General features: G+C 35.6%; 1 protein-coding gene across 7 annotated transcripts in view; it reads right to left on the reverse strand.

The window, feature by feature from the left end:
• Positions 1–27,909, reverse strand: part of ASAP2 (ArfGAP with SH3 domain, ankyrin repeat and PH domain 2) — a 92,748-nt gene that overhangs the window by 13,894 nt on the left and 50,945 nt on the right. For 6 of the 7 annotated variants that reach the window (XM_075497976.1, XM_075497974.1, XM_075497979.1 and 3 more), the window contains 15 exons: positions 26,224–26,309; positions 24,762–24,837; positions 24,170–24,256; positions 18,206–18,309; positions 18,021–18,090; positions 12,511–12,598; positions 10,577–10,625; positions 10,301–10,467; positions 8,798–8,931; positions 7,975–8,069; positions 6,121–6,310; positions 5,590–5,675; positions 5,265–5,380; positions 4,708–4,775; positions 3,643–3,756 (listed from right to left, as the gene is read on the reverse strand). In XM_075497976.1, coding sequence (XP_075354091.1) covers positions 3,643–3,756; positions 4,708–4,775; positions 5,265–5,380; positions 5,590–5,675; positions 6,121–6,310; positions 7,975–8,069; positions 8,798–8,931; positions 10,301–10,467; positions 10,577–10,625; positions 12,511–12,598; positions 18,021–18,090; positions 18,206–18,309; positions 24,170–24,256; positions 24,762–24,837; positions 26,224–26,309 — 1,530 coding nt within the window. The remainder of the gene's footprint in view (positions 1–3,642; positions 3,757–4,707; positions 4,776–5,264; positions 5,381–5,589; positions 5,676–6,120; positions 6,311–7,974; positions 8,070–8,797; positions 8,932–10,300; positions 10,468–10,576; positions 10,626–12,510; positions 12,599–18,020; positions 18,091–18,205; positions 18,310–24,169; positions 24,257–24,761; positions 24,838–26,223; positions 26,310–27,909) is intronic. The other variant, XM_075497975.1, reaches the window with a different exon arrangement.

Raw genomic sequence — 27,909 nt, forward strand, 5'->3', positions numbered from 1 at the left:
ATTCCGCCCTCTTCAAGACAAAGTAACTGTGCACATTAACAAAAAAAAGATTAAATGTGAACTGCATTTAAAAACAATTACCATTTTCTCAATTTCTCCTCTACTATACTCCCATAGGATAATACTGTATCCTTATGTACATGGGACTATACTCCTGTAGATAGTCAATATAGATATTCAGACTGGATCAAGTAAAGTTCCCCTGCATAAAAATACCAGGCAATATTTTCAAAAGTGAATAAACAACTGAAGAACCTAAGCCTCATCTGAAGTTCAGCAGAGTTAGATCCTAAATAGATTATCATGATCTCAAAGCCAGGACACGATTGCATCTAAGTATTCCACCTGTAGCTCAGCCTACAACGAATTGGGAGCCAAAACTTCTCATGAACTCTTTTTAGCTCACTAATATTGCTGGACAAGTTCATGAGATTACTTCAATTGGCAGCTGGGATGGAACATTGCTCATCCCATGCACATTATCAAATGAGATCTAATTAGTTGTCCTTGAGATTTACAGCAAGTCATCTGCTTGCTATGCACACTTAGCATTATTTTTCCTGTTTCAACAGCAAGCATAGTAATTATTGTTATCAAATGATAATTAAAATAGCTGGAGTTATAAATTCATGTGGCTAGTACAGGAATGGGTTATAACAATCCACAGCTCAGAGAGCATAAATATGCCTTTAGAAATAGCGTTAGATAAGCGTGTCACTGATGTACTGTCTGTATGAAATAAAAATAACCATTTATAGTAATAGCATTTAGGCAGAATAAAGATTTACACCAACAGTATCACAAATAAGCAATCGATTTTCCTCTGAATATATTCAATGCTTACTCTGGATTGATCATGTAGGGCCTTCAGACATGTTATAGCACAGCATAATAGTTCAAAGATTTATCGACTGATGTAGGTGACAGCCAGACACATTAATCCCCACCTTTACTTTGGCTTAGCAGCCTCACTCCTCACTGGCTGACACTCTCCATTCCCTGACCTCTCTACTGTCCTGGTTCTGATATTTATTTCAGCCCACACTTGCTTCTGCTTTCTGAACCAGCAGAAAACTATTTTTTTTTTTTGTTGATTTAGCTTTTCACTGGTTTACCAAACTGAAACAGCTCAATACAGGGACAAATGTGTGCCAGAACGGAGGCAAAAGATGAGGTAGGACCAGGCAGCCAGGATGTGGAACAGCATCAGAAACAAGCTGGATTGTTGGAGCCTTCTTTTAGGTTAGATTCTCTTTTATATGAAAAATTCTGGACTAAAAGAACTTCAATTTCAGACATGACCTTTTCTGATAAAGATTACAAAAATCTATTCAATTGCTTTACCAGAAAGGGAGACAAGCCCAATAGCTTCGCATCTATAAACAGAATTCTGATGTGATCCTAACCAACAGCAGTATTCACCAGTCCATTCAATGTAGTCACAGACACTAGCCTGTGATTAATAGTCCTTAATCTCCTTTCAAAAGTCCCTGTTGTATAAGCCTATTAATAGTGGGCAGTGAAGTAGCAATTTCATTACTTTAGCCTCATTGCTGAGCAGCAGATAACTTCCTATATGAGGTGGAGCTCAGGGACTAGCCAAAAAGAGAACGCTCAACTGCAGAAGGCAACTGGCAACAATGAAGGAAATGAAGGAAAAAACAGATCAAAAATACAACTTTAGAGTGTCCCAGAAAGGGATTTGCTAGATAACTAGTTGTAAAGTACCCAAAAGGTTTTACAGCTGGAAAAAATGAAATTTCTAAAACATAACAGAAAGTTTCAAGATGGTTTATCAAAAAGGTCATCATTCTGCTATTATTATCTGGGTGGTAATAAAATGTATAGGAATACATAAATACTGGGATATAATATGAAAGCTCACCCAGAAGAACCGGATTTAGTAGCTCACAGATTCCAGATTCTTGCACATGTACCAAAATTCTCAAGAAAAATATTAAGAAAATTCTCAGAAGGTAGCAATTGTGCTTTGAAAGGGATGGCATGTGACACATTTTTTGCTCTTTGTTGCTAACTCTAGTTCAAGTCAAGCACCAGAGGTAATACCTATCTTGGACTAAAGAGACAGGACATGGGGAGAAGAATCCTATGCAGACAAGATCTTGCAAAAATGGTATTTTGCAACAGAGGAAACCTATTGATGTCAAAATTAGTCTCCAAAACATTAAGCCAATTCAATGGTCTGATGGCAGAGCATTTTTAAAGACATTGTGTGAAGGCAAAGAAAATGAACCTATGACTGTCAGGTTTTACTATTTCTGAAAACAAAGAAAAACCCAACATGCAAGATTGGGTTTTATGTTATCAATTAAGTATTAGCAATTCATGCCCTAGCTGGGTTTTATGTTATCAATTAAGCATTAGCAATTCATGTCCTAGCTGAGATGGGGGACTTTGCAAAAGAAGTATTAAAATGCTAAAACTTGTAGAAAGAAAAAAGTCAAATTTCATTATCCAGAGGAGAAAGGGTTTTTTGTTAACTACTTTCAAGAGAAAAAAAGGTTGTGCTAACATCTGAAGATTAACTAATATAAAGCCTATTATGTATTCCTTGCACTTTATAAAGGAAGCAGAAAAGGCATAAGCAATTATAACACCGCACACACAAAAAAGAACAAAAACATGTTCAATACTTATATGAAATATTTCAAATCATGAAAGTTTCAGAATGTCATTAGTATTTAGGACCCTATACGTCATTTCAAATTACTCGGCCCCTAGAAATCCAAGCCATTTTTAAGTGTTGGTCAGGTATCAAAACATGGTAGTTTGTTCCCTGTCTGTATGTTTAGGTGCTTAAATACTTTTTGAAGTTGGTCCCCAAATTGGGAAATTAAATTCTGAAAGTGCAATGAAGTTCCTGTGCTACTGGAATACTTTGTAATACTTGTAATATGACCATCCTTGGAGCTATTCAAAAGCTGTCTGGACATGGTCCTGGGCAACTGGCTCTAGGTGACCCTGCTTAAGTAGAGGGGTTGGACCAGATGACCTCCAGAGGTGCCTTCCAACCTCAACCATTCTGTGATTCTGGACCCAATAGCACCACAACACCACCAGAAATTTCAGGTATGAAAAGGGAGAAAAACAAAAATATTTTACACAAAGATTCAGAATTAAGACCCTACCCTGCTATTAATTGATGTGGCTTATTTAATGCACATGTTTAGTTTCACTGAAGACAAGCCAATGTATAAACTGTTCCAAAATTAAAGCCATTGACTGGAGCTGTTTCACAAACATGAGGAGATACTATAAAGTGCCTCTCTTTGTAAAGGCAATTTTTCTAGCTCACATTAGTTCTGCTTCACGTTCAGCAGATCTAAATATTCCTGATGCTTTGAAACAAACTATTGACCCCATTCGGAAAAAGGTATCACATCTGGCTAATCATAATTTGATCATCACCACGTGGTCATATATTTTATACCTTATATTAAAGTGGAAAAAGACGACAAACTATCATTTAAGGAACTAAAATTTAAGCTACTACATTTACTACAGAACTTTATTTTGCAGTGTCTTCATACTTATAGTAAAAAGTATTGTTATTGAAATCATTATGAACATCATGCTTACAGAGATATGTGTACAGAAAAATAATAATGTATTGATACAAACCTGCAGCTTTTCATCCACATCATCATCACTTTCATCCAGATCTTCATGGAGTAACCGCCATTCATATTCTACATGAACATGAGAATTAAATCTTCCGGACAGTGCTTGAGTAAGCTAAGGAAACAAAGATGACTGTTGACACGTACGTTATGTGCAGTACTTATTTTAAAACAACATATTTAAAAACAAACAAAAACCACATATAGAAGCAACTTCTAAATAGAAGTATTACTTTTATTTTAAAAACAGATTTCAGTAATCTGGAAAGTTACTGCACTGGGGTAAGTTTAAAGAATTAAGCTCTAGTACCAAACACAACACGAATAAATCAAAAACAACTAGGCTTTTCATTAACCATTGTAGGACCATTCTCCATTGCAGGTCCATTCTCCATTTTCTAACAATAAGCACCACATCCTATTTGCTTTGATTTAGAAATTGCAAGTCAAAGAAATTAACTGCAATGGCAAGTTTTTTGAATCAGACTCACTTATCAAGAAGCCTTGACTCCATTTTTGTTGCTTACTAAAAGTAGTGATGATAGCCAACTTCTCTTCATAGAATCACAGAATGGTTTGGGTTGGAATGGACCTTTAAAGATCATCTAGTCCACCCCCCACCCTCCCCCCACCATAGGCAGGGACATCTTTCACTAGATCAGGTTGCTCAAAGCCCCGTCCAACCTGACATTGAGCACTTCCAATGATGGGGCATCCACAACTCCTCTGGGCAACAAGAAAATGGCCTTCATCCATGGCCTTCACCCATAAAAAGTACTTTAGCGATTAGATTTCAACGGGATGTCAGACACTTGTGGATCTGGGACTAATAGCTCAAACAGAATCATCCCCTGGCCCCAAGTAGTTTAGCATTTCCAAAGCATCTAAAAAGAAATATAATTTTCTTCTTAAAAGCATATAACTTGATATAAGCATACAACTCTTTATAAGCATACAACTATTCCATCTGGGATATATTCATTGAATATTCAACTGTAAACTGTTAAATAGTCTGACATGATTCTGATTATAAATGCACAAACACACAGAAAGATGCAACACTTACCAACTCTTCACAGTGAGTATGTTTTAAGCGTTTAGCTATATCAAGTGGCGTCTCTCCTGATTCATTAGCTATATTACCACAAGAAAAGAAAGTTATGATGATAGGCGTCACTATTAACTTGTCTATTCCTAAAGATAAAGACAAACCTGCAGGTACATAGTGAAGTACTAGACCAACACACTCTAAAATTAATCTCTTTCCTTCATATGTAGGTCCAATTCATACCAACCCTCTGAACATGACAAGCAGTAGCAACTCAATGTGCCATATATATGTCATGATGGCCATGAAATGGCAGTATATAACTAGGCAACAGGTTATCAGTTGAAAATCTTGGTACTTACTTATCTAAATTTGTTTAAAAAGCAAGTGTAATGTATAAGTCAATTTTAAACTTGAAATAAACAGTGAATATTGATTATTTTTTTTTAATAATGAAGATTATATTCACAGAATCATGATAAACAATTGAGGAGAAAATGCACTTATTCCACCTTCACTGTTTCTTATCTGAAGCAGTGACAAATATGAAATTGAAGTACACATTACCCTTTTACCTATTTCAATAGAAGCCTTCCCTCTCAGCAGCAGTTTGAGGCACTCAACGTTGTCCGTCAGACAGCAGTAATGCAGGGCTGTACTACCTTTACATGTTTGCTTATCTAGATTGCCACTATTGGAGTACAAGAAAGAAGAAGAAAGCTGATTAAACTTAGTTTCCTACCCTATATTAATAAACTTCTCTCATTACAAGATTTTCAAAGAATAAAACTACATTTGCAAATATTAGAATAAGTTTTAGTATTTGTATTCATTTAGTATTTGTATTACTTGACATAAAAGCAGTATCAATAACATATTAATAGCTTTCCATACACTTACCTGTTCTGCACTAAAAAGTCAACTATATGAAGGGATGTTCGATCAACTGACCTAACAGCAAGGTGAAGTGCTGTTTCGTCTTGCTCCTAAGAATAAAATAAAAGTACACATTTGTTTCTTGTGATCTACAGAGAAGCAGAAATTTTATTAAGATATAAATTAGATCAATTAAAACATTTAATTTCAAAATATTCAGACATGCTACCATTAAAACATCTCTTGTGAAGACTTTTATTGCTTCTCTTTTGTTCCTTTAAAGTAAACAAAAAAATAGGTTGAAAACAAATAGATTATTGAATGATTTAATGTTTAATATTTTAATACATTTAAAATATTATAGTATTTGGAAACAGTTTTAGATTAAACTATTTAATATCTTACTTTGTTATTGTTAAATTACATCATCAGAAGGACAAGTGTTCAAAATAGTGTTTCAAATCTTATTTTCAAATAAGAAAAAATAGCCCTTTTTAGTTAATGAAAGCATATTGCACCTATAACAATTTGTCTAATAAAATTTACAACACTTACATGACCATTGGCCAGTGGAATTTTTTCTGTGAGATCCACACCGTCAGCATATACTTGGACTAACCCAAGAATGTCTCTTGATTTGACTGCTTCACAAAGAGCATGTAATTTAGCTGCATTGTCAGCATGCTTTTTCCGTGCATATTTTCTCTCAATATACTTGGCAGTAATATAATCTTTTCTTGCATTCCTGAAATTGAATATAATTTACTTCTATAACTTTTAGCAGAAGATACACATTAGAATTTCCATAAATGCATGCAAGTCATTTGAAATAAAATCTGGGAAAGACTATTTCTCATTCATTATGATAATTTTTCTTTTTAAATATGCATGTAAGACATGCAGTCTCATATTTCCAGTATGAAATGCAGCTACAGAAGATGAATAAAATATCCAATATGAAGACAGACCATGAATTTTCCCCTCTGAACTCTGGTGTGAAGTTGAGATTAAGATTACCCAGCTCTCTGTACAGAAGATACATCAAAGCTTCATAATGCTGGTTTGCTAACAGCAGCCTGGCAGGTTTATGTTTACCTGACTTGCACTCCTACACATGATGGAAAGGGATGGAAGGCATGGGATGCAAAAATCTGTCTTACACCTTTGCACAGACTATCCAGGCCTTGGATCTGTATTCACAGCAGTGAGTATGTTCTGTAAAGCAACTCTTCACCACAATTGTAACATGGAGGATGTAGTGGACTTTTTAGTTTCGCCTCTAAACTGAGGTGAAAACTTAGTGCAGCTTGAATCAGCACGAGTCGAGTTATCACTTTTGCTGTTGATACCCAACTAACAAGTGACGACTACTCTTCCCACCACAGCAAGACAGGAGCTTGCATGCCTCCCAAAGGCATAACTCCTTAGCAGCTCTTGGGAGGTACACAACATTGCAGAGAAGACATTTAGCAAAGCCACAATTTATCATATAGATACTATACAATGGGCAAAACAAAAAAAAATGCAAATAATAATAAATTGAATTAATGGATAGCTCTTCTTCCTAAAGCATATGACAGTATTCCTTCACAGTTTTTAAAAAGTGTTTGTCTTCAGGTTCTCATGTCACTAAAAAAAATCCAAATTTGATACGTAGATGTATCAAACTAAATGATTTTTTAAAATATCATTTTTAGAAGTCTTCTTATGCTATTGATTTAGCATTCAGTAAAATTATTACTAATTTTAATTATTATTATTAATATTCCTTATTATTATTGATAGTGGTAGTAAAAAATCATTTAAACAGCATGGTTTAACATTGATTCTGTCAGAATGGTGAAAGTCCAGATAATGTAAAATCAGCTTCATTCAAAGCCAATTCTTCTAGGTTTGTTTCTGTATCATTTACTAGCTCTTTTACGATGGAGTAGTATCCAGCCAAGTAGGCAGCTGTCCTTGCTGTGTCTCTGCCATCACAGTTCAGTGTTTTCGAAGAATTCAATTAAATGTTATGTCTTTATTCCACATAGTTACGGACTTAAGTCCTAGGTGTAGTTTCTAGACACTAGGTGTTCAGTATCTTTCAGGTAAAATGTGTACCTTATTCCAATTTCTATTTTGTCTTGCAATAGCACAAAATTAATAGCTTTGTTTTTAATCCCTACCCTTGCGTGTCTTTAAAATTCCCAACAAGTCATGTTTAATTTGTTCCTGTCCCACAAATCATGCTTCAGAGAGTTGGTAAAATAATCCTTACTATTAGGGAAGGTACAATCAGATAAAGTTCAATAAAACAGACATGCAAAACATCAGAAAAAAGGTTTACTCCTTGTCTATAAGGCACAACCTATTAGCAATATTAAATTAAATGCCTGCCTTTTTCAGAAGTAGTGGCTCTTTACTTACATATCGCTACTTGGATTAGGTTTGACCGTCTCATCAACTGGCAGACAGAATTCCATAATCTCATTAAACCCAGCATTCCCAATATTCTTTGCAAGCTGTTAAAAAAAAAAATCCACAGCTCACTTAATAAACATGTTCAGTTATTGGCCACACACATACTAGTGGGAGGACAAGGGAAAATAAAAGTTAGGACTTTTTGTTTCTGATTCCTAGTTCTGCTACTATGTCAGCGATCATGAACAGATTAGGTACGTTTTTGGATGTCAGTTTTCAGCTGCAATTTAATACACAAACAGGTAACTGCAGAATAATCCATCAAGATACTAGTTCATACAGTAACTGCAAAATACTTTCTGCTGGGTAAGAACACACTTATGAACTGTCACAGAGCAGCTGATATGTGGTAACATCTTTGTGTAGCAAAGCTGAATACATTTTCTTCCTTTGAGGATTAAAGTTCTCTTCTAAAATAATGCTAAATAATTAATGAAATAAGTATTTGCAAAGTCCTTCAATTTTTAATCTGAGGCACATTTGTATGTCAAACAGCTGTGTTCTTTTAAAAAGCAACCAAGGGTAAAAACACTTGGAAACACAAAAAATATGAAGCCTCTACTAATTAGAATTCTAAGATCAGGCAAAGTTTATAGTAAGACACTGTTCCAGGAGGTTCCCTTAAACTTGAAGAATTAAGCTTTCTTAAATTATGTTTATCCAGAGGCAACTCTGAATTGGAACAACAATCATTAAAGTGACAAAAATATACTTGTGTTGGAAGTATTTTATAGTACTATTTTTAAGTTAACAAAAGCAATTTGATTACCAAAAGTTCAGATGTTCCCAGCACATCTAATGTAAGTGATTGCATTCTGGAATAGTGAACACCAAGTTCTCTATGGATTCCTGAGCATTCAATGCAAGTTAGAATTCCCAAATTTGTTGAAAGCCAGGTAGGATCTGAAATGGAAAGCACCCACAGAATTAAAATTTATTCAGGTAATTATTTCATTCTAGAAAATATAGTACACAGAAATGAAATTCTGTAAAATAAGATTCCTGTACGTGAATTATCAGGTTTTTTTTAATTCATGTCTTTACATTTACTCTATTGGGAAACACAAACCAGAATTTTTTTAATGGCGAAAGAAGTGAAGATGCAAATTGGTTTTTTTTTTTTTGGTAAAGGACATTGCCCTCCAAGGGAGCTGCTCAGACAGTCCAGTTTGTCATTCCCCACACGGCTTTTAGAAACTGCATTTTTCCACCACCAATATAACGGTGTCACATTCTCACTTGGGGGTACAGGTGCAGTTCAAACTGAAATAACAACGCCTAAAGGGTTTGGGTTTTTTTGTAGTCTAAAGTCTATATTTGAAATAAGTGAAGCAGCAGTGATTCTGAAGTATACATACAGCACCACACTACAATGGATTTTTACTCAACTACTTCAAAGATACTAAGGCTCATCCCTCTCCTTTCGTTACCCTTGCTTGTCTTTTCTCCTGATATTTTGCATTCTTGCTATAACATTCTTTCATCTTCCAGACAAATAATTAATTTCTGAAGATTTAGACAGCTTAGAAATTCATTTATTTGATAAAGGTTTGGTAGTAGCTATTTAGAATCTTCGCCTTTAAAGACAGCAGGATTGCCTCTTCCCATAGTTTTATACAGTATCCCTTGCTGGAAGTTACTATTGATTTCTAAAGTGCATACAGCTTCATATCTGATGTTTTCAGCTACAGCTTCAGATCAAAAAAACCTAAGTCCTGCAGTGCCTCTGTAACACAAAAGAACACAGGAAACAGCAGGATTTAAAAAATAATTTGAAGAGGATTAAAGTAGAAAATCATCGGTCAACAAAACCAACACTGCAAACCATAGTCAGCAGGTGCATTTTTTTCCAAATGAGCACAGTCTTAGACATATTCCCTGGCTCACTCTCAAAGTCAAACATAAAAAGTGGAGGGGGGGAAGAAGAGGCGTATTAGGAAAATGTTTGAAGTATCTTACTGCTGTCCAGTTTTACCTAAATCTTACGTAAAATATGGGCTAATAAAATAAGTTCAACTGATTTATATAAGCAAAAGTTACAATTAGCAAAATATATGGGAGAAAAATAAGCTTCTTTGTAACTTTTCTCCCCACTGACAATATGCATATAGCAAATCAATCTTACTATAGTGCAATTAAATTGTTAGCATATTCTACTAAGTGTATAATCTTTGTGAGATAAGGAGTAAAAGTGAAAGCAGAAAACATCAGCTTAAATACTCTCATGAGACATAGAATTTTTACCAATTAGAAATATGCTTAATTGAGTCACCTTGTGCTCCACAGTCACAACACACATCATTTCCAGTCATCCTCTGGACTTCAGATATAATTTCTTTTGTCAGTTCCTGGACAATATTATTTTCTCCTGTGTTATCATCTCCTTTGAATGCATTATTTAAAGCTTCCTCTTTGCTGTTTTGTAGCACAGATGTCCATCTAAAATGGCAGTAATATTTTGCTATTAAATGTTCTGGCACTTCTAAAGTTCAAGGTAACATCTCAGTAGAACACCAGTATCAGAAATAAAATGAGCAAAGTAACTCACATTTGACATTCCTGTTCATCCTCTGCTTGGAAGTGGTATGTCCTGTCATCTGCACAATAAATAATTCACATACTGATTAAAAAAAATAATTGAAAAACTGATTTTGCAGAAATCTCTCAGAAAAATCTAAAATTAATTGATGTTATGACTCCTGAGGTCTCCAGTCTCATCACTGGAGTGTTGACAGGCAAAAAGTCTATTTAGCAAGTTTCACTCATACTACCTACAGTTCACCTATGTTTATACCTATGTTTACACAAGGTGGCTTGTCACTCTTTAAACAGAAAGGGTTTTCTTCAGTGCTGTGCTTCCATCATATAAGCAGCAGGAGAGCATAGTAATTTTTCCATGTTCTAGACATAACCTCAGTAATCACAAGTCTAAAGTTCTGCTGGGGGTGGTGGTGCATGTGACTAAAATACAGAGTCCATATTTGAGTTTATCTGTGTATATAAGAAAGATTTAAAGTTTCCATATGAGCTTTTAAAACCACAGTTATCAAATGACAAAATAAATCTGACAGACATAAAGTCCAAACTACAATCAGGATAAGCCCCAAGCTGTTTCAGTTAGATCAAGCTAAAAAAATTCAGCTTACCACTACTTTCATAATTCTAAGCATTGTTATCATAGTGTACTACTAAAGAAAAAAGCTTAATACATTTTAAGTCTATGAAACAAATGAGATATGATACAGTTTGGTGACTGAGTTGGAGTTAAAATTAGTATAGCTGATGAGAAAAACAGAGGTAAAGCTACTGGCAAAAAGATATTACAGGTTGAAAATTCCTAAAGTTTGAAAATATTCAGGCAAAAAGGTATTAAAAGATAGTTTCAAACATCAAAAATGTTAAGAAAGTAAGGATAGATGAAAGGACAGAAGGGAAAGTGCTGGGTAAAGAATAAGAGATTTTATCTTGTCATGATACAGCAATTTGCAGTTTTTAAAAAACAAGGAATGTTTTTAAACTCTACAGTAAAACAAAGTGAAAAAGTGATCTGGAGAAGGCTAAGAGGCCAGTTATGCCTTGTCATATGTATGATGGGACAAATTATAATGTTGTTATAAGCTGATATTGGGCAACATGTGACTTGGTAATTGACAAAGAAAGAAAGTGCAAAAGTAAACAGGGAAGACCACTTGCTTGTGCAGAAATGGAAAAGCTGTATATTGCATACATGAGTATTAGTCTATTAACGTAAGTAGCATATCTTACATTTACAAGTAGAAAAGAACTTTATGTTCTGACAAAGGAACAAATGAGGAGATTTATATTCTTCTCCCCAAATAATTTGAGATATATATTTTAGTAATGTATTTTTATTGAGCCCGTAAATATAATCCTAAAATGTCCCAGTGAGAAAACAAAGGAAACGTTCTACTATACAATATCACATCATCCCATTTAGTTCCCAAAATTATTCAGTTTTGCTGGTTTTAGTATGTAGACTCTTTATGTCACCTTTATATCTATTATGGGATAACAAAACTAAAAAAGTTTTCAGTATTTTCTTCACAGTTACATAGCAACCACTATGCTTAAATTTTAAGAAGTTTTGTCATGTTTTAAAAGCTTCTTCTGATCTTGTACAAAAGTCATAACTTTCCACAATGATCAGCTATGACATTTTCAATATAAAGAGCGATGTCACAGCAGAAATATTGTTACTCTATTATAAGGCAGCACAAAATGATATAGAATGAAGGAGTAAAGATAGCTTTAAAAACAAGTGGTTTTCCAAAGAAACAGGTACAGTTAGTTGCATTATGCTAAAATAAGTGACATGGTAAATTGTCATAGGAAGGGCATTTTATAAAGGGAAGCATTCTACAACTGTGAAAATGTTTAAGTGGATTATTGACACATCTACAGAAATAATGCAAACCCCTTTGATATTAGCTGCAAGTAAAAAGACCTGAACAACAAACCTACGTGATATGAGGTCAAAACATTTTTTCTCCTCTGGGTTTGTTTTCACTTGGCAGGTTAACAGATTGAGCTTTGCTGGAGGTCGGTTAGCCTATTTGAAGATAAAGCATACACATTTTAGTATATTGATACTGACTGAATCCTGCAGTCCAAAAACATAGGATAACATCCCACGGTCCAAAAAGACTTGACAAATGGCTGTTACTTTAATTTTTAAAGTACCCAGGTTTTGATTTATGTTTTCTTCTGCATCATGGTTTGTAAACTACATTTTCTTCTATCTGGCTATTTTGTTCACCGATTACTGGATAGACACTAGAATTTTGAAAGGGGAGAGGGATAAAATCACCTTAATTATCACTACTCTGATGACCTTACCAGTAATGCTTATCTGAAGGAATCAGGTATGACAAAGAGACAGATAAATTTTACATAAGTTTAATCCTCTAACATTTAGAAATTTATTTTAAAAAAATTAGTTGTCTAGGTTTTCAATAATCAAATAATTTGACTCCTGCTAATGTCTTTAAAGAGAGCCTAGATAATCAGTTTAGAACAAATGCTCAATTTTTAAATCATTAAAGGGACACATTGAAGGAAAATAAGAAGTTTGCACAGATAAGTCTTGCAACAAACATATGCAAAAATAAACTGAGATAGTTCATTACCAAAAAATGTAGTTAAACAAAATATATTCTATAATGATATAAGGTTTCTAGTCAAGTTACGCTCAGCTATTTCCGTTCCTTATTGAATAAACAGTGGCAATGTTTACTAAAAGCAAAATGCACAAGCAAACTTCATTTTGAAAAAGTCTCATAAAGGCTACAAAGACTTTTCAAAGAGCATCTCTGCACTAATCTCTTCTTTCCCTTAACCCGCCTGTCCTACAGACCTGAGGTAGGACCAAGTAAGATGTTATACTTGCAACCTTGACTTGAGGAATGGCTTGCACTTGCTACAATGGGTAACTAGTTTCACTCTTCTTTTAGAATACTTAAACCAGAAAGCAGATTTAACTAGAGAGGCTCTGCTCTAGACAGTAATATCTGAAAAATAATAATTTGTTTAAATCATTAGGAAAGTACTATTCATAGTACTCTCCTAATGGATAGCAATATACATAAACACATTACCACACTTAGTGTTGCATTCTACTATCAAGTTGCTAAAATAAGATCTAATAATCTAAACAAGAACTATCATCAAATGACGCTGAACTACCACATAATGTGATTAACTTGCAATGAATCATAAGAAACGTACATCTTCTCAATCTCTTCTAAATTTATTGATGAAAACATTTAATTCAAAAAAGAAGGGAGAACAAGTCTAAAGAGTAAAGATTTCCTTGAAACAATCTGATAAAATGATGTAGGCTGGCCAAAAAGCAACAACAACATCATTATGTCTAAAGAGGAGTAAAATATCAAAACCATGGAGAAACACAAGAAGGGAAACAATTACATATTGGGGGGGGGGGGGGGGGGGGGCAGCACAAAAAAAAAGGCATGATGTCCCTGAAAAACATGCTCATGTTTTGCCCAACATAAGCAGCAGACATAACAGTCATGCATGCTTTGAAACAACAAACCTGCAGGTCACTTGCTGGGCAATGTAAAACAAATTGTACCCAAGAGAGGTTTTGGAGGCAGCAACATGACAATTAATTGACAACCACATTGTATTCTCTGCCTAGTAAATAGCTTTTCAAATGCCAAACATTCCTTTTAGTAGTAAAAGTGCATACAGTTTTCATTATTTTAGCCTATCAACAGCAAGAGTTCTTTTTAACTAGAAGTATACAAGAAAACATCTTGAAAACGCCTGCTTGGGCCCATTTTCTTGGTTATATTTAAATATACTTAATAGCCATAGCACTAAAGTTTCCAGTGTTTACATTTTTAATGTAACTGTTTGTCCAAGAAGTGTCCAGAAGCTGACTATAATGAAAATACAAAATAAAGCAAACAAAAATCAAAATATAAGTGTTTGGTAAACAAGCTGCTGGGCAACTCATATATACCTTTCTCACAGGCTCTATGAGAATGTAAAAATGCAAGTAAATTCAGGTTAAGAAAGAATCCACTTGCTGCAGGACTTTGGATCTGAAGTGCATTCAGGACCTAATGTGTGAAGGACCAATATACACAGAATTCATCTCTCTGGATAGGAGAATGCAGCATCAGAATTCTGTATCAGGATCTGAGAACCCAAAGAAAAGGCTGCAACAGCCTAAAACACATCCGGGGCCAATGTGTTGATCTTGGAATCCAAACATATTCCAAAGCTTTTTACTGAGGACTTCCTAACCTGAAGTCAGCATTAACAAGGGTATCAAAAAACCCTGACATCTTTGCGTGTAAGCTGATACCACCACATTCATGCTTTTATCCTGCGGTCGAGTAACAGCCTCTCCCCACCTGCCTCCCTAACACATGCCCGTTACTTGGTGGACAACACCCTTCCGTCACATGGCAAATGCTGCTTGGGGAGAACTTAGAGCCTCAAGACAAAGGGAGGCAAGGCTTTATAAATTCCTTAGCCACACTAGGCTGTAGGTTGAACCAGACTTTTGGCAGGACTAGGAGACACTAGAAGTAGAAAATGGTAACAAACATGTAATTGCTGTTACACTATTTGTTTGAAGCCTCTGGGTTTCATTTTCCTGCTTGAGTCTCTGATTAGACAATTAAGTTTCAAACTACTAGTGAGGTTTTGGACATCCACGTTAACACACCAACACCCTGAAAAGATGTGCTGCCACCCCTCATGCCATACATGCAGACTTCAGCATCAACTTGTGTTCTTTCCCGGAGAAATTGTAACCCTCCATCCACCAAAACTAACTTCTTGTATGTTCTGGCAACAAACAGTAATGTAGGAATCAAAAGGTTAGGCCTCTAAGATAATACCGAGGAGTGCCATGATACAGAGCTGATTTTTACAAAAGGCACGAGCAAATGTGTCCACTTACTTAACAGACTGGTTGGCTGATTTCATCATGCATTTTTTCTGCATATCACAGTGATTTACTTAAGAATCAAAAGATTAAATCTGATTCTTTTGCCTTCAGATTGTCCTGTTAATCATAATGGTAGATTAAAGTTTCCAGCAGTAAAGAAAGAATAACAAAAAAAGATTCCTTGATAATGAGTCTCTCATATTCCGTTTTGCAGACAACCAGCAAATTCCATTTAAGCTCTTTAAGCACAAGCCAACTTTGAGGAATCTGAGGCTCCTCAAATGTAAGTTTTTCCCTTGGGAATTCTTGATCTGGAAACCACTTGGGAATTCCTATTTACATGGTTCAATCTGCTTCTATCATTGTTTTTTCATCCATGTACGTTAAACTGCAGTCAGGTAGATGTCAGAAAATTTCCAACTGCTAATAATTACACAAAGGAGCAGAGCCTGGTTTTCCATCAACCACTACCTTACATGTTGCTCTATGAATGCTAATTTCTTTGAAGCTTTTAGTTGTCTAAAAGTGTAACTTCTGCACATATGCCAATGCAGACACGTGTATTCAGCATTACAGCTGGGTGACTGACAGAGAACCAACCATATTCTCCCCATCCATATCAGGAGAGCACTTGGCAGGCAAGTTTAAGTCAGAATACAGCATCTGCAACTGCCTGAAGACAGCTGTTCTAGAAACTAACTGAAAAAAATAGTCCCTCATAAAGAGAGGCTACATGACCAAAGAACAAAAATCCATGAAGAATACTGGCCTTCAAAGCAAAAGCATTTACAAATTTGTATTTGATAAAGCAAACAAAACTGACAACTGAATTTCTGAGAGATGGTTCATTTTGATGAACAGCTGGGAAGAGAAAATGACACATCATCTTTTAGAGACCAGGAGATATCAACCCTGAGAAAGCTTGGAAATCAATGGTATTGCTTCAGAAGTCTCAGAAGACATTCAGAGCAGCCAAGAAAATTCTTAACAAAAAGAAATTGTTTCTACCCATTTCAATGTCTATGAAACAAGCATTAATTTTTTACACAAAACTGCCATCAATACATAAGGGGAAAGTAAGCAAGTAAGTAAAAGTACTTTTTAGAAGTGTATTTTAAAACAAGAAGGTACTCTTTTAATTTTGTAATATAAAAAGATCAAGACGAAACCTGTGAAACCCACGTATCTAAACTCCCATTTAAGTATCTACCTTAGCATCTGACTTTCAGCTACAGCTCCGCTGACTTCAGTGGGAACTTACTGCTTCTAAAAATGTTAGACCATCTGGTAGACAGCTTATAAAAAGAGAAGAACAACAGTATCTTGATAGACTCAGTAACTGTACTTGCATGTGAAAGTTTTAAAATTCTGCTCCACAAGTGGATTTTGTAGCCCCTGCCAGCTCTGAGCTGCCCTAGCTACACTCCTACTGGTACCACTACAGCACGTCCAATACCAAGTGCATTTACAGCGCACGGAAACACCAGTACAGAAACACTAATAGACTTTTCTCTGACAAAGACGCACTCGTACATACTCGAATGAGAACAAGGATAAACTGGTGGACAATTCCAAAGCAGCCATAGTAACGACTCTACTTTGCAGGCCTGGTTTTGCACTCCTCCTTAACTCCTGGCTGTCAATTCAGAAGGCAACAGCTTGTGGTTAGACGCACAAATGAGAGATTGATTCATTTTTGCTGCCAGGGTCAACTTGTAGTCATAGCAACAGGCATAACAGGACGAAGAACAGAACAGTTCATAACAGGATCAAGAAACAGGACTGTTTATTAGACCAAGAATGGGAAATACTGTCACTGAGTTGATTTTTGCCTTAAGAAACTTTCTTAGACGTTTTGAGAAAGCAATATAAAGAGAGAAAAGTTATGGGAAAGCAAAGACAGCTGAGTTCAAAGCCAATGTAAAAGGTCCAAAATATGAAAGTATAAAGTTTTAAAACTTTAAGTATAAATATTAAAAGTTTGTTAATGTGTTTCAAATATTGGTAGCAAAAAGAGAGGGACTTCTAACTCTCTCTCTCTTGTCATTCTGGTAGAAGTTGCCTTCAGAGTTGATTTTCCCCAACAGCTACTCCCCAGGAAAGCTACCTTCATAACAGATTACCATATAGGAGCAAATCTGGGGGAGATAAGAGATTCAGCATTCTCTCAGTTTGTCTTGTAAATATAAAAAGTTGTTTAACCCATATCTAAAAGAGGCTTAATGTCCAACCATATCTTTCAAAAAAAATTAAGATAGAATTTGTATTTTTAGACAGTCTGGTAAAATATGAAGAGTTTACATGAACTGAGTCATTAAAAAAGCCATTTTTTCCCATTAACAGTCATGAGCATTAAAACAGTTGTATTTTTAGATCCTGTGTATGTCTTGATGTATTTCTGAAAGACTGCCTTAAAAAAAATGTATCCATCATATTCAAAATGCTGCATCAGGAATCTAGCTAATTCCAAATTATAAATATAGACCAGCATAGCTTCACTTTTTGTATTAGCAACCATGTACATAAAATACTGTAAACAAATACTTACTGTACCATGGGAAATTGTAAGAAACCCATTTTTAACTGAGCACTTCCTTTTCTGCCACACTTTTCTGATTCTGGTTTAAAGAGGGGGGGAAAAAAAAAGTGACTCAGTTTTAAATATATTTAGTATTACATTGCTTCACCTCTTAGGGCCTAATTTTTTTTTCAGTAGAATCCAGCAATACTTACCCATCACTTTTCTTGTACAGACTACCATTTCGTTCAGTGCCATGTTCCTTGTTTCCCTGAGGCTGATGTAAACTGTAAGCTGTACTCTGACGAATCTGAGAATCCTGAAATATACAGAACAGCAATTTGTAATGCATTCCACACTTTCAACCAAAATATCCCCCCTATTAATGAGTTTCAGAGACTTTCCTTCCTGCTCTAATCCTACAGGACAAACGGAGCACATTTGTCCTCCTCAATGAGACAGAACAAGATCCATTTCTTTTTTCAGACGGCACAAAAAACATCTGAGAAGTAGCCATTATCAGCACCTGCCAAAATCCTCTTACTTGCTTTTATTTAGTTTTAATATTGGCCTTAATAGATGGGGGTTTTAACCCAAAAATTAATTGAGCAGTGGGCTGTCCAACTCTTGCATACACTGCAGTGAACAAACACTAGAGATTATTGTTACCTGCAATTCCTAGTGCACCCTTCCATTGTAAAAAAAATTACATACATAAATTTGAAGAAGTGATTTTCCTTGTGGAAACTGAGTCAAGTTATTCTCTGAAAAGCAGAAGAGACCTCATGGAAACATAGTTCAGGAGGCATACAGGAAAACTGAAAAGTTATTTCCATAAGAAGAATAATTTAAACCAAAATATCTTAAACAAAGTAGAATTCTGGGACAGGAAGTGACACGGATTAACTAAACCCTTCTCACTGCTCTCAGAACTACCCAGAGGCAGGACCCACTGCTGCAAGAGTCCAACTTCTTAAAAAAGAACCTAATAATGAGGAATCTGATGTGTCATGCTATATTAGCAGCAGTAACACGATGGGATGGACTTTTCAATGCATACAGTAACAATGACTAGTACTCATAATATTTATTGTTTTCTTTTCTACTGTCTTTGCTCTATGGACATAATATACCTCTGTTATATATGGTCGATAATACAAATATAGCAAGGAAAAAAACCACAAAGCAAGCAGCTCACTTAAATTACTATATGAGCTATTTAATCAAAAACTTAAGAGCTATTAAGAAATAAACTTACTAATTTGATAAATCTCTTTTGCTAAAAAGATGAGATAGTGTGTCTCAGATATACTAGGTGTTCAATCACAAGATACATCATTTTGGGTTTTCAGAGTGTACACATGATAAAATATACAGTGATCTAAAAAGTATGAATTAAGAAGATAGTTTCTCTCTAATTACAATTAGCTTCATACACTTTATTAGCCTAAGTATAAGACATCTCTGGATATAAGCAGGGGAAAAAGACCAACTAAAACCAAGAAAACACTTGGACTGTGCTTTTCCCCAGAGAATGCCAGCTCAGATGGAATGCTGCTCCATTACAAGCTCCAGCAGCACATTCTGCTACCAAAGTTACTAATGCAGCCAAAGCTGTTCAGGATCCTCCTCAACAGTAGTGGCAACACATGACAGGTCCAAAATATGATGGTAGAGACAGAGCTACCACCTACACCCCTGTTCAGTGCACTTAGGACTCCACACCTCCAGACTGCAGGACTTCAGGCTCATTCTGAATACAGCGCTGGAGCTCAGTGGTCCTGAGAACCATGAGCCAAGCTCAAGGCAGACTGCAGCACACCTTGGTGCTCCTTTTCAGCAGAAGCAACCTGTGCCCACTTCCCTGTCTCTCAGCTAGTGATCTAGAAAGCCGTATCAGGTAGCTACAGTGTTCATCTGAGGCTTTTAAAGGCACTACAAAACCACCACTTAAATGTCCGTGTCTGACAAAGCATCCCTTCAGATTTAAACCAGTCTGTTTATCCTTCCTCTCCAGCCTGTTTACACAGAATTATTTGGTTTTACACCCTGGCTGCCCAACATAAAAACAGAACAACATTTAAAAAGAATTCTTGTCACTGATTAAGAACCGCTGCACACATACATTTACTGACTTCTGAAGAAAATCTGATCTGACACTGCCTACTGTGTCCTACCAATGCCTTGATCTCTGCCTCCCATTAGTCAGTAAAGGAACTCCATTCCCAAGAAGATTAGAGGCCTTACAGGAAATTAATTCCAGTTCTCCACATTCTCAATTATGTAAAGGTTTCAGATGACCTCCAACACCTGCCCATAGCACTATTCCCATTACTTAAGACTGTGCTGCTACTTTTTGTGGAACATTTTCTGCTGCATTTTGGCTACCTCCCTTCAGCTGTTGTTTATGCTCAGCTGCTGTGTTTGGCCAAACTGGCAAGCCAATAATACAAGCTTCCTGCCTTATTTTAACTAGAGAGGAAGCTGCTGTAGCTGACGTGTATTTCCACACATTCATTATTATGAACAGTATCTTTAAAAAATTTAATACTATTTCATGAAAGGGAGCTAAGGACAAGACAAGGACATTTTCACTTTTAAATCCCCCTTTCAGGCTGTGCCCAAATCAATAGTGTCCAACGTGATTGCCAGGTGATGGTTTTCCACAAGCAAGTTCATGATTTTGATCTAGCTCCCAACAGACGGGATGCCATACCACACATCACCATCACAATTAACATCCTTCCGGGCAATTTCAGCATGCCTTTTCCATATGCAGGGTCCCCAAAGGATGTTCCCTTATTTCTGGTTTGCATATTGCACATAACAGGAGTACATATCACAGACAACAGGGTCAGACCAATGGCCTCATTGGAGGAGCAGGAACAACATACATTACCTATGGGAGGAAATGGATCACCACAGGATATAGGACATACCCAGCGCAGAGTATTGTCATTTTAAATATCTCTTCAACATAACAAGATCAGAACAGACTGAAGTACACAAGCCTAAGAAACTGAACTTTGTCCACTTTATCAGCTTTGAAATGCAGATAGGCATACAAAAAAAAAAAAAAGTGAGTCATTTCATTGCAGCATGTTTATAATGAATCACTTCACTGACCATAAAAAGGTTTGAAATTATTTCTTCCAAAGACCAATTTGATGCCTAAATCAAGCTAAATAGCATATCTAAAAATGAAAGAAATGTGAAAACAGTATTCTGTAAAGATGGTCTGTGACTACTAATAAGAGAGATTCTAAAAACCTATTTATCAGCCCCACTATTTGAACACAACAGAACTTTCCACACAAGGTGCTTTAACTTATACACGGCAAATTTTGGCTAGCCATTCCACAGCTCCCATGGAGCAGGATTTTAGACTGTCCAGATTTTAGACTGTCCAGATGCATAAAGCTGCCAAAAAGCCCTTACAGCTCTCCAAGAGCCTGAGCTTCTCTTGCATTTGCAGGATCATTGCCAAGAGGATGTTTCATAGACCCATCCCTTATCTATTACAGCCCCACAGAGCCTTCAACAGACGTATCTGCCAGAACCCCCTGCAGGCAGCCTCTCCTATAGCACAGCTACTGTAATTTTTGTCAAGAAACACAAAATGTATCCTTGTTTGCAGTGGCCTAAATAGATTATAGGTTCTACCAAACATGTAGAAGCAGAAGCAGATCTAAACACTACAGTAAGGCTACCTTCAGAGAGGACAAGGCAAAGAGAGAAATGAAGGCAATAGGACTCTTAAGGTTGACCCCGAAACTTGTAGGAGCTCTACAGTTTGAAAAATAAAAGTTTAAAAATTAAAAATGACGGAGGTGGACACACAATGACGCTTCAAAAAGAAGTTTCAATACAAACCAGGTTTGAGAAAGTTCTGTGCAGGAGAAAATTATGTATGCAGGCACAACAAAAAAGGTTCACTAAGAGTGTTTGTGTCTTTTTTTGTTTAACACAACAGAAACAATATTTGTCAATGTTCCATTATTTCATATATTAAGTCCATTTTAATTAAAAATACATATACATTCAAAATGGTGCAAGAATATCAAATCAAGCAACTGGATTTAATTCCCAAAAGAGAGTGAAAAGGAAATCACCAATTTGTCTTACAGCCATTTTCTTTCCCCAAGAACAATCTGATAACCTTTTTTTTTTTTTTTTTTTGGTAATACAAGAAGAGGAGAAAAAAGAACCAGTCTTTTCATACCAACAGAAAAAAGCTCAGAGGAAAAATCCAGTTTCTTGAAATCTGAATGGAAATCATGCCAACTATTTTCATTAAAACATAGTAACACTTACTCTCCTAGACTTCGGTCACAAAACGTAAATGCATTTCAGGAAGGAAAAAGAAATCAGTTATAGTAAAGGAAATTACAGTCCAACAAGAATAATATTACTGGGTCGTACAGTAAGTTATACCAGGATTGTTTGGCATCCCACTGATTAATTGATGTTTTAAAAAAACTTTAAAAATAATTATAGTACTTCTCACGCTCTGCAGGTAAGCATCTATATCTAAATTTGCAGAATTAATAAATAACGAATATACCATAAAGCACTTTTCACACTTGTATTTTTAAATGCAACAAAAACAGTACAAGTAATAAATTTATGTGTATTATTACATTTTTCAGTCTGTGAAAAGATGTGTGCTCAGCACATCTTCCAAATACATTTAATATCAGTATCACTGATAAACAGGTAAACATAGAGAAGCAACATTCCCAGCAGCCATGAAACCCAACTGCTTCTATTATCTCTCTCCAACAGAGACCCAAATAAAATAGGAAGCCTGCTAACACACCCTGAACAGCAAAGACTCCTTATTGAGAGTGGGAGATCAATAGTAAATCCAAAGTAGTCACTGTTTCCACTAGGATCACTAGTCTTTCATTCCACAGAGGTCAAATTTGGAAGTTTTTAGCAAATGCACCCCTCAGTGAGTCCTAAATGCCAGGCAGAACCTAAGAAAGTGCCTGCAAACTGTATGGGACTTTGTACACAATGGTCATTATCACAAACTTCACATGGTAACAAACAGCACCTCAAAGCAAGAGCGTTTAAGACTGTTTGAATGCCTATCGGCAAGTCATAGAATAACAGAATGGTCTGGGTTGGAAGGAACCTTTAAAGATCATCTAGTCCGACCCCCAGGCCATGGGTTGGGACATCTTTCACTAGATCAGGTTGTTCAAACAGGATCATCTGACCACCGGTAAGAGCTAGGAGTCACCATAACCTTTATGGGAAGATGAAAGCAAGACCGGAAAAGATGAAGGAAGTCTGAGCTCCACAGACTAAACTATTTCATTGTGATCCCTCTCAGAAAGAGAATCTGAAAAGGGGGGAATGGGTTCATTCATCACTTACTTATGGCCCAGCAGCCACACAAAGAAAGCTGGCGGGCATTTATTTATATGAAAAGGAAGCACTAGCAATCTGAAACAAAAGTAGACTCAATATTTAGGATTAGATTATACAAAAGATGCTTCCTTCCAGATCAGAGTTTGCCAAATAAAACTACTCCAGAATTCTTTAAATCTAACAGCAATCATAACCCAAACTCAAAAAATACTTATTCGTTAGATTGCCAAACTGACCCAGCTCTTGCATGTTTGAAAACCAACACCTTGCAGCAGAGTAGCAAACTTAATTGTCATTTTTGCAGATGATGACAAGAGGTGTTTTGAGATTTGAAGGTGTCAGTTTTATTGATTTTTATTATTATTTATTTTATTATTTTATTATTTGTTTGATTTTTGACACCATAAAGGTGTCACCGTTTTGGAATATTATTGGGAGATAAGATTGTACTAATGGGGTCTCCTTGATACTGCCAAAGTTCTTCCATTCTCAGTTTGAGCAACATAGACACCATTGTCTGTTAGTTCACAGACAGTGGATCATCTTAAGTATTTTGCAATATTGGTAACAAAAAGAAATTATTTTGCAATAAGTCTCATATATTTTTAGTGGGAATTCATTTAAAAAAAAAAAAAAAAAACTTTGTCAGAAACGTTCAATATCAGCATCAAAAAAAAGATGAATAAACAAAAGAAATCAGATGGCTGACAGAAGTTAAAATAACTCTATTTCAAATACTAACATTACATTAGAAGTAATTAAAATGGGTATTCCAAAGTGAAACCACCTTATATGCTCACCTCTTTCTGATCAACCTGGAGTGCTGATTTTAAAGTATCTCTAAGCTGTGTTAACTGTCTTCTTTCCTCATCTTGTGCTTGTTTGATCTTGAATGAAGAAAAACACGGGTTAAAAATAACCTTATTGTTTCTTTTCAACGAAGTTCTTCCAAACTTGCCACTTAATTGGTTCATTTTTCTGAGAAATATTCAGCAAGAATGAAAACACAAGGAGAAAAGATAACGTGATCAGCTTATTTTCCTTTATATCTTCAGAAAACTTGATAATGGCTAGGATGTTGCTGGGTTAAGACTGTAATATTGCCTCACACTGTTCTTGCTTCCTTGTGTTCAATTTGAAACCATATGTTATTTTCCACTTAGTTAGTAAACATTTTGGAGCAAAGGCTGTTTTCCTAACATTTTACACAGTGGGGTCCTGAACTGAAACTAAGGCTTCTGGATATTGTATTAAAACAAAATCTTCCCAGAAATCTACTCAAAACCTTCAAATGCTGACTATTAAAACAGTCAGCCAACCTGAACCAAAATGATCACAGTTCTACTGTAAAAAACTAGTTTTACAACACAAATGTGAAAGGTTGCTACTCACTGTATAAAGATCTGTCGAGAGTGTCTCAATTGAAGGCTTGAGACTTTCAACTGCTTTTAACCCATCCTGAAAGAAACTTAAAAAGAAAAAGAAAAAGCAAACTGTTATTAAACTTAACTTTGTATTTTCTGTTTTAAAAGTTGCCAAAGATGTGCATATTATAATGCCATGCCATAAACTTCAAAACATTAAACATTTATTTTTTATGCATCTTTGACTGATCCACCTCTTTATTTCCATCATTGCTTATTCTAACATGCAAAATCCCCAATTAGATTCAGAACTGCCACAATCCACTGCCACATAAGTATTCCTCATTCTCACCTCAAATACAGGTTCTCATCCCACTTTTTGAAGGCCCAGAACAAGCAAGATTCATCTGTAGAACAGTAAAAGCTCTCATAGATATAAAATAATTGTGACTTCTTGGAGCCCAATAATTTCACATCTGATGCAATCTTCCTACTAAAGGAAAATCCCTTTGTTTCCCAAGCATTAATTATGGCCTACATGCAAACTGAATATGCTACATCTTACTGTATCATATGTATTTTTGTATTGGCACAGTAATGTTATCTATGCCAAGTATTCCAGCTCTTAAAAAAAAAAAGTGAGATTTAAAAAATAAATTTAAAGAAACCACAACTACATGCACATTTGATTAAAAATTGCTGCACTGTTTGCAACAGAAAATATTTTCACTCTGGGAAGCAGACATGAAAGTGACAACACAACATAGCATTTATGTTGTTGAAATTTTATTAAATGGACAGAGCAGATGAATGACATACTACAAGTGAAATTGATTTGAAAAGCAACATAGCTATATAGGGAAAAAACCTACATAGATGCAGACTGGTCTTTTAAGATGAAAACTTACTGATCTGAACAGGTTAACAGCGGCTCTTTCAAGTTTATAGCTATGACTTTATTGCTATATTATTGATCTGTAAGACTACCATAAAAAAAGTACATAATTCTAATGAGAGCTTTGTGTTTTATTACTGAGTCCTCCAATTAATTAGAAAAAGAGTGATTCTTTCAATAGTTTTATCGCACTGCTTATGCAATTTATTTTTCTTGAGCACAGAATTAATTTAGATCATTGCTAGATACACTCAAAAAAGCCCATTGGAACTAATGGACCACTAACTAATAGACCAAACTAATAGCTCTGTTTCAAGAGTAGTTTATGAAATATGCCAAATTATTGTGCAGCACTCCTTTGGAACAGACAATTATATTCTACGGGACTAGCTCAACCTCATTACATGTTTCGGAATACAGTAACAAAAGCAGTGACTAAGCTATGACAAAAGCAATTTGTCAAAAGACATCAGTGAGAACAAATGAATTTTAGATTTATTTTGAAAAATCTAGAAAAGTGTTACAATGATGTCAAAAGTTTAAAACAAAACATTGCTCCAGTTATTACGTAGATACAAAGAAAACTAAAACATACTTGCACTGAGCATGAAAATACTTGATCAAGTTCTGAAGCAAGTCCACTCCTTTTTTAATCTTGATTTCATTGACTTTCAGCAGGTACTGTTAAAACAGTAATTCACAAAGAAATTAATTATTACTGCTACAGTATTTCTTTAACATTTTATTTTCAGTTATATTTCAACAGGCTTTAACAGTTGCAGATTTAGAAGACCTAAAAGAGAATGCATCAAACACTGGCTTCCAGGGTTAATCACACAAAAGCAACTGTTGTCACCACTGATTTTTGATACCTTGTGGGGATACTTCACTATGATTAGTTCAAATTGTTAAAACATCCTTCATGGCTCCTAGTGGAAGCCTGTGTTAAAGGAAGCATAAAAGGGTTTGCGTAGTAAATTTAGGAACCCATTCTTAAACCTAGCAGCCCATCTAGGTATCTATCTCACTAGTTGTTAAATTCATTGCTGAATAGATGTCATTAAGGGAGAAAGCCATTTACTCAAAAAAAGTAAGGGATTATTTTAACCATTTTTTAAATCTGCCTCCTGATTTTATCATTTTCTCTATCAATTCCTTATACGCATTAATTACAGCAAATTATAGTTTAGCAAGAGTTTTTAAAAATCTACTGTCAAGCTAAAAAAAAAAAAGTGTAATTAGTGTCCTTTTGCATTAGGCACAATCAAAGTCCATATTAAGTGACAGCTCCCCCCCTGAATGCCATAGCACAAAAGATGTCAACCATGCAAGCAGAAGATTGATAAAATATTTACAGGAGTCCTTAACTGTCCATTAAATGATGACAATTTTTAACCCCTGCTTAGACAGTGATCTCCAAGCAAAGGAGCAAACGTCGTCTTAGCAATGCTTTAACACATCTGGTCTTCCCCTACCCGCAGTACACCCTAAATGTTTTAAACCCACTAAAATAAAGCAGAATCCAAGTGCCAGCTTTCAGTGTTGCAGCTTTTTATGCTGGTTCAGGTGAACAGATGATTAGCCTAAATGTAGACATGTAAACTGGATAATATTTAGTTGGAAGAATCACCTCTCTAGCTCCTGTTCATTTAAAATGGAGCTCTAGGCATCATAGTATTCGGTTCACTTTCACAGTTTATACAGAAGTAGCCTGTACTTATCATACAACTTCAATGTGTCCCACTTCTGATTTACCAACAAAACCAAAACAAAGTCCCCTTTTAAGACTATTCAGAGGTAACCAAGTATAAACTTCCCAAAAATCAGAAGAAAAACAGGATACACTTCAGCTATTCCACATCTAAGGTAACTCGATTCAATTTCACAGACTTCACCCTGCATTTTATTATCACTACCACTGACTAAAGTGACTCCTCCTTTACTGTGACACAGGAAGAGAGAAGCATCTGTTCCTGGTTGTTTCTTAGGAAGGATACAGATGGGCAATTAGCTGGCAACATCCATGTGTTTATTGGGTACTCAAATCCCTTCATCAGTTTTGAATACTGTAGTCTGACTCCGTACAGGAATGTGAAGCTTTTCTACTCAGTGCATGCAGTTACTAAAAGTGATATTCAGGACAACTGCTGTTAAGCTATGTTGGCATATAAGTCAAATCAGCTCTAATCATCATAGTAAAAACAGAAGAAACACCCATGGTATATTTTTGAGTTAATGCATAGAAAGAACGAACACAGCAATTTGAATTCCCAGCCACGGA

This window comes from Mycteria americana, chromosome 3 (genome assembly GCF_035582795.1).
Source record: "Mycteria americana isolate JAX WOST 10 ecotype Jacksonville Zoo and Gardens chromosome 3, USCA_MyAme_1.0, whole genome shotgun sequence".
NCBI classification, from domain to species: Eukaryota; Metazoa; Chordata; class Aves; order Ciconiiformes; family Ciconiidae; genus Mycteria; species Mycteria americana.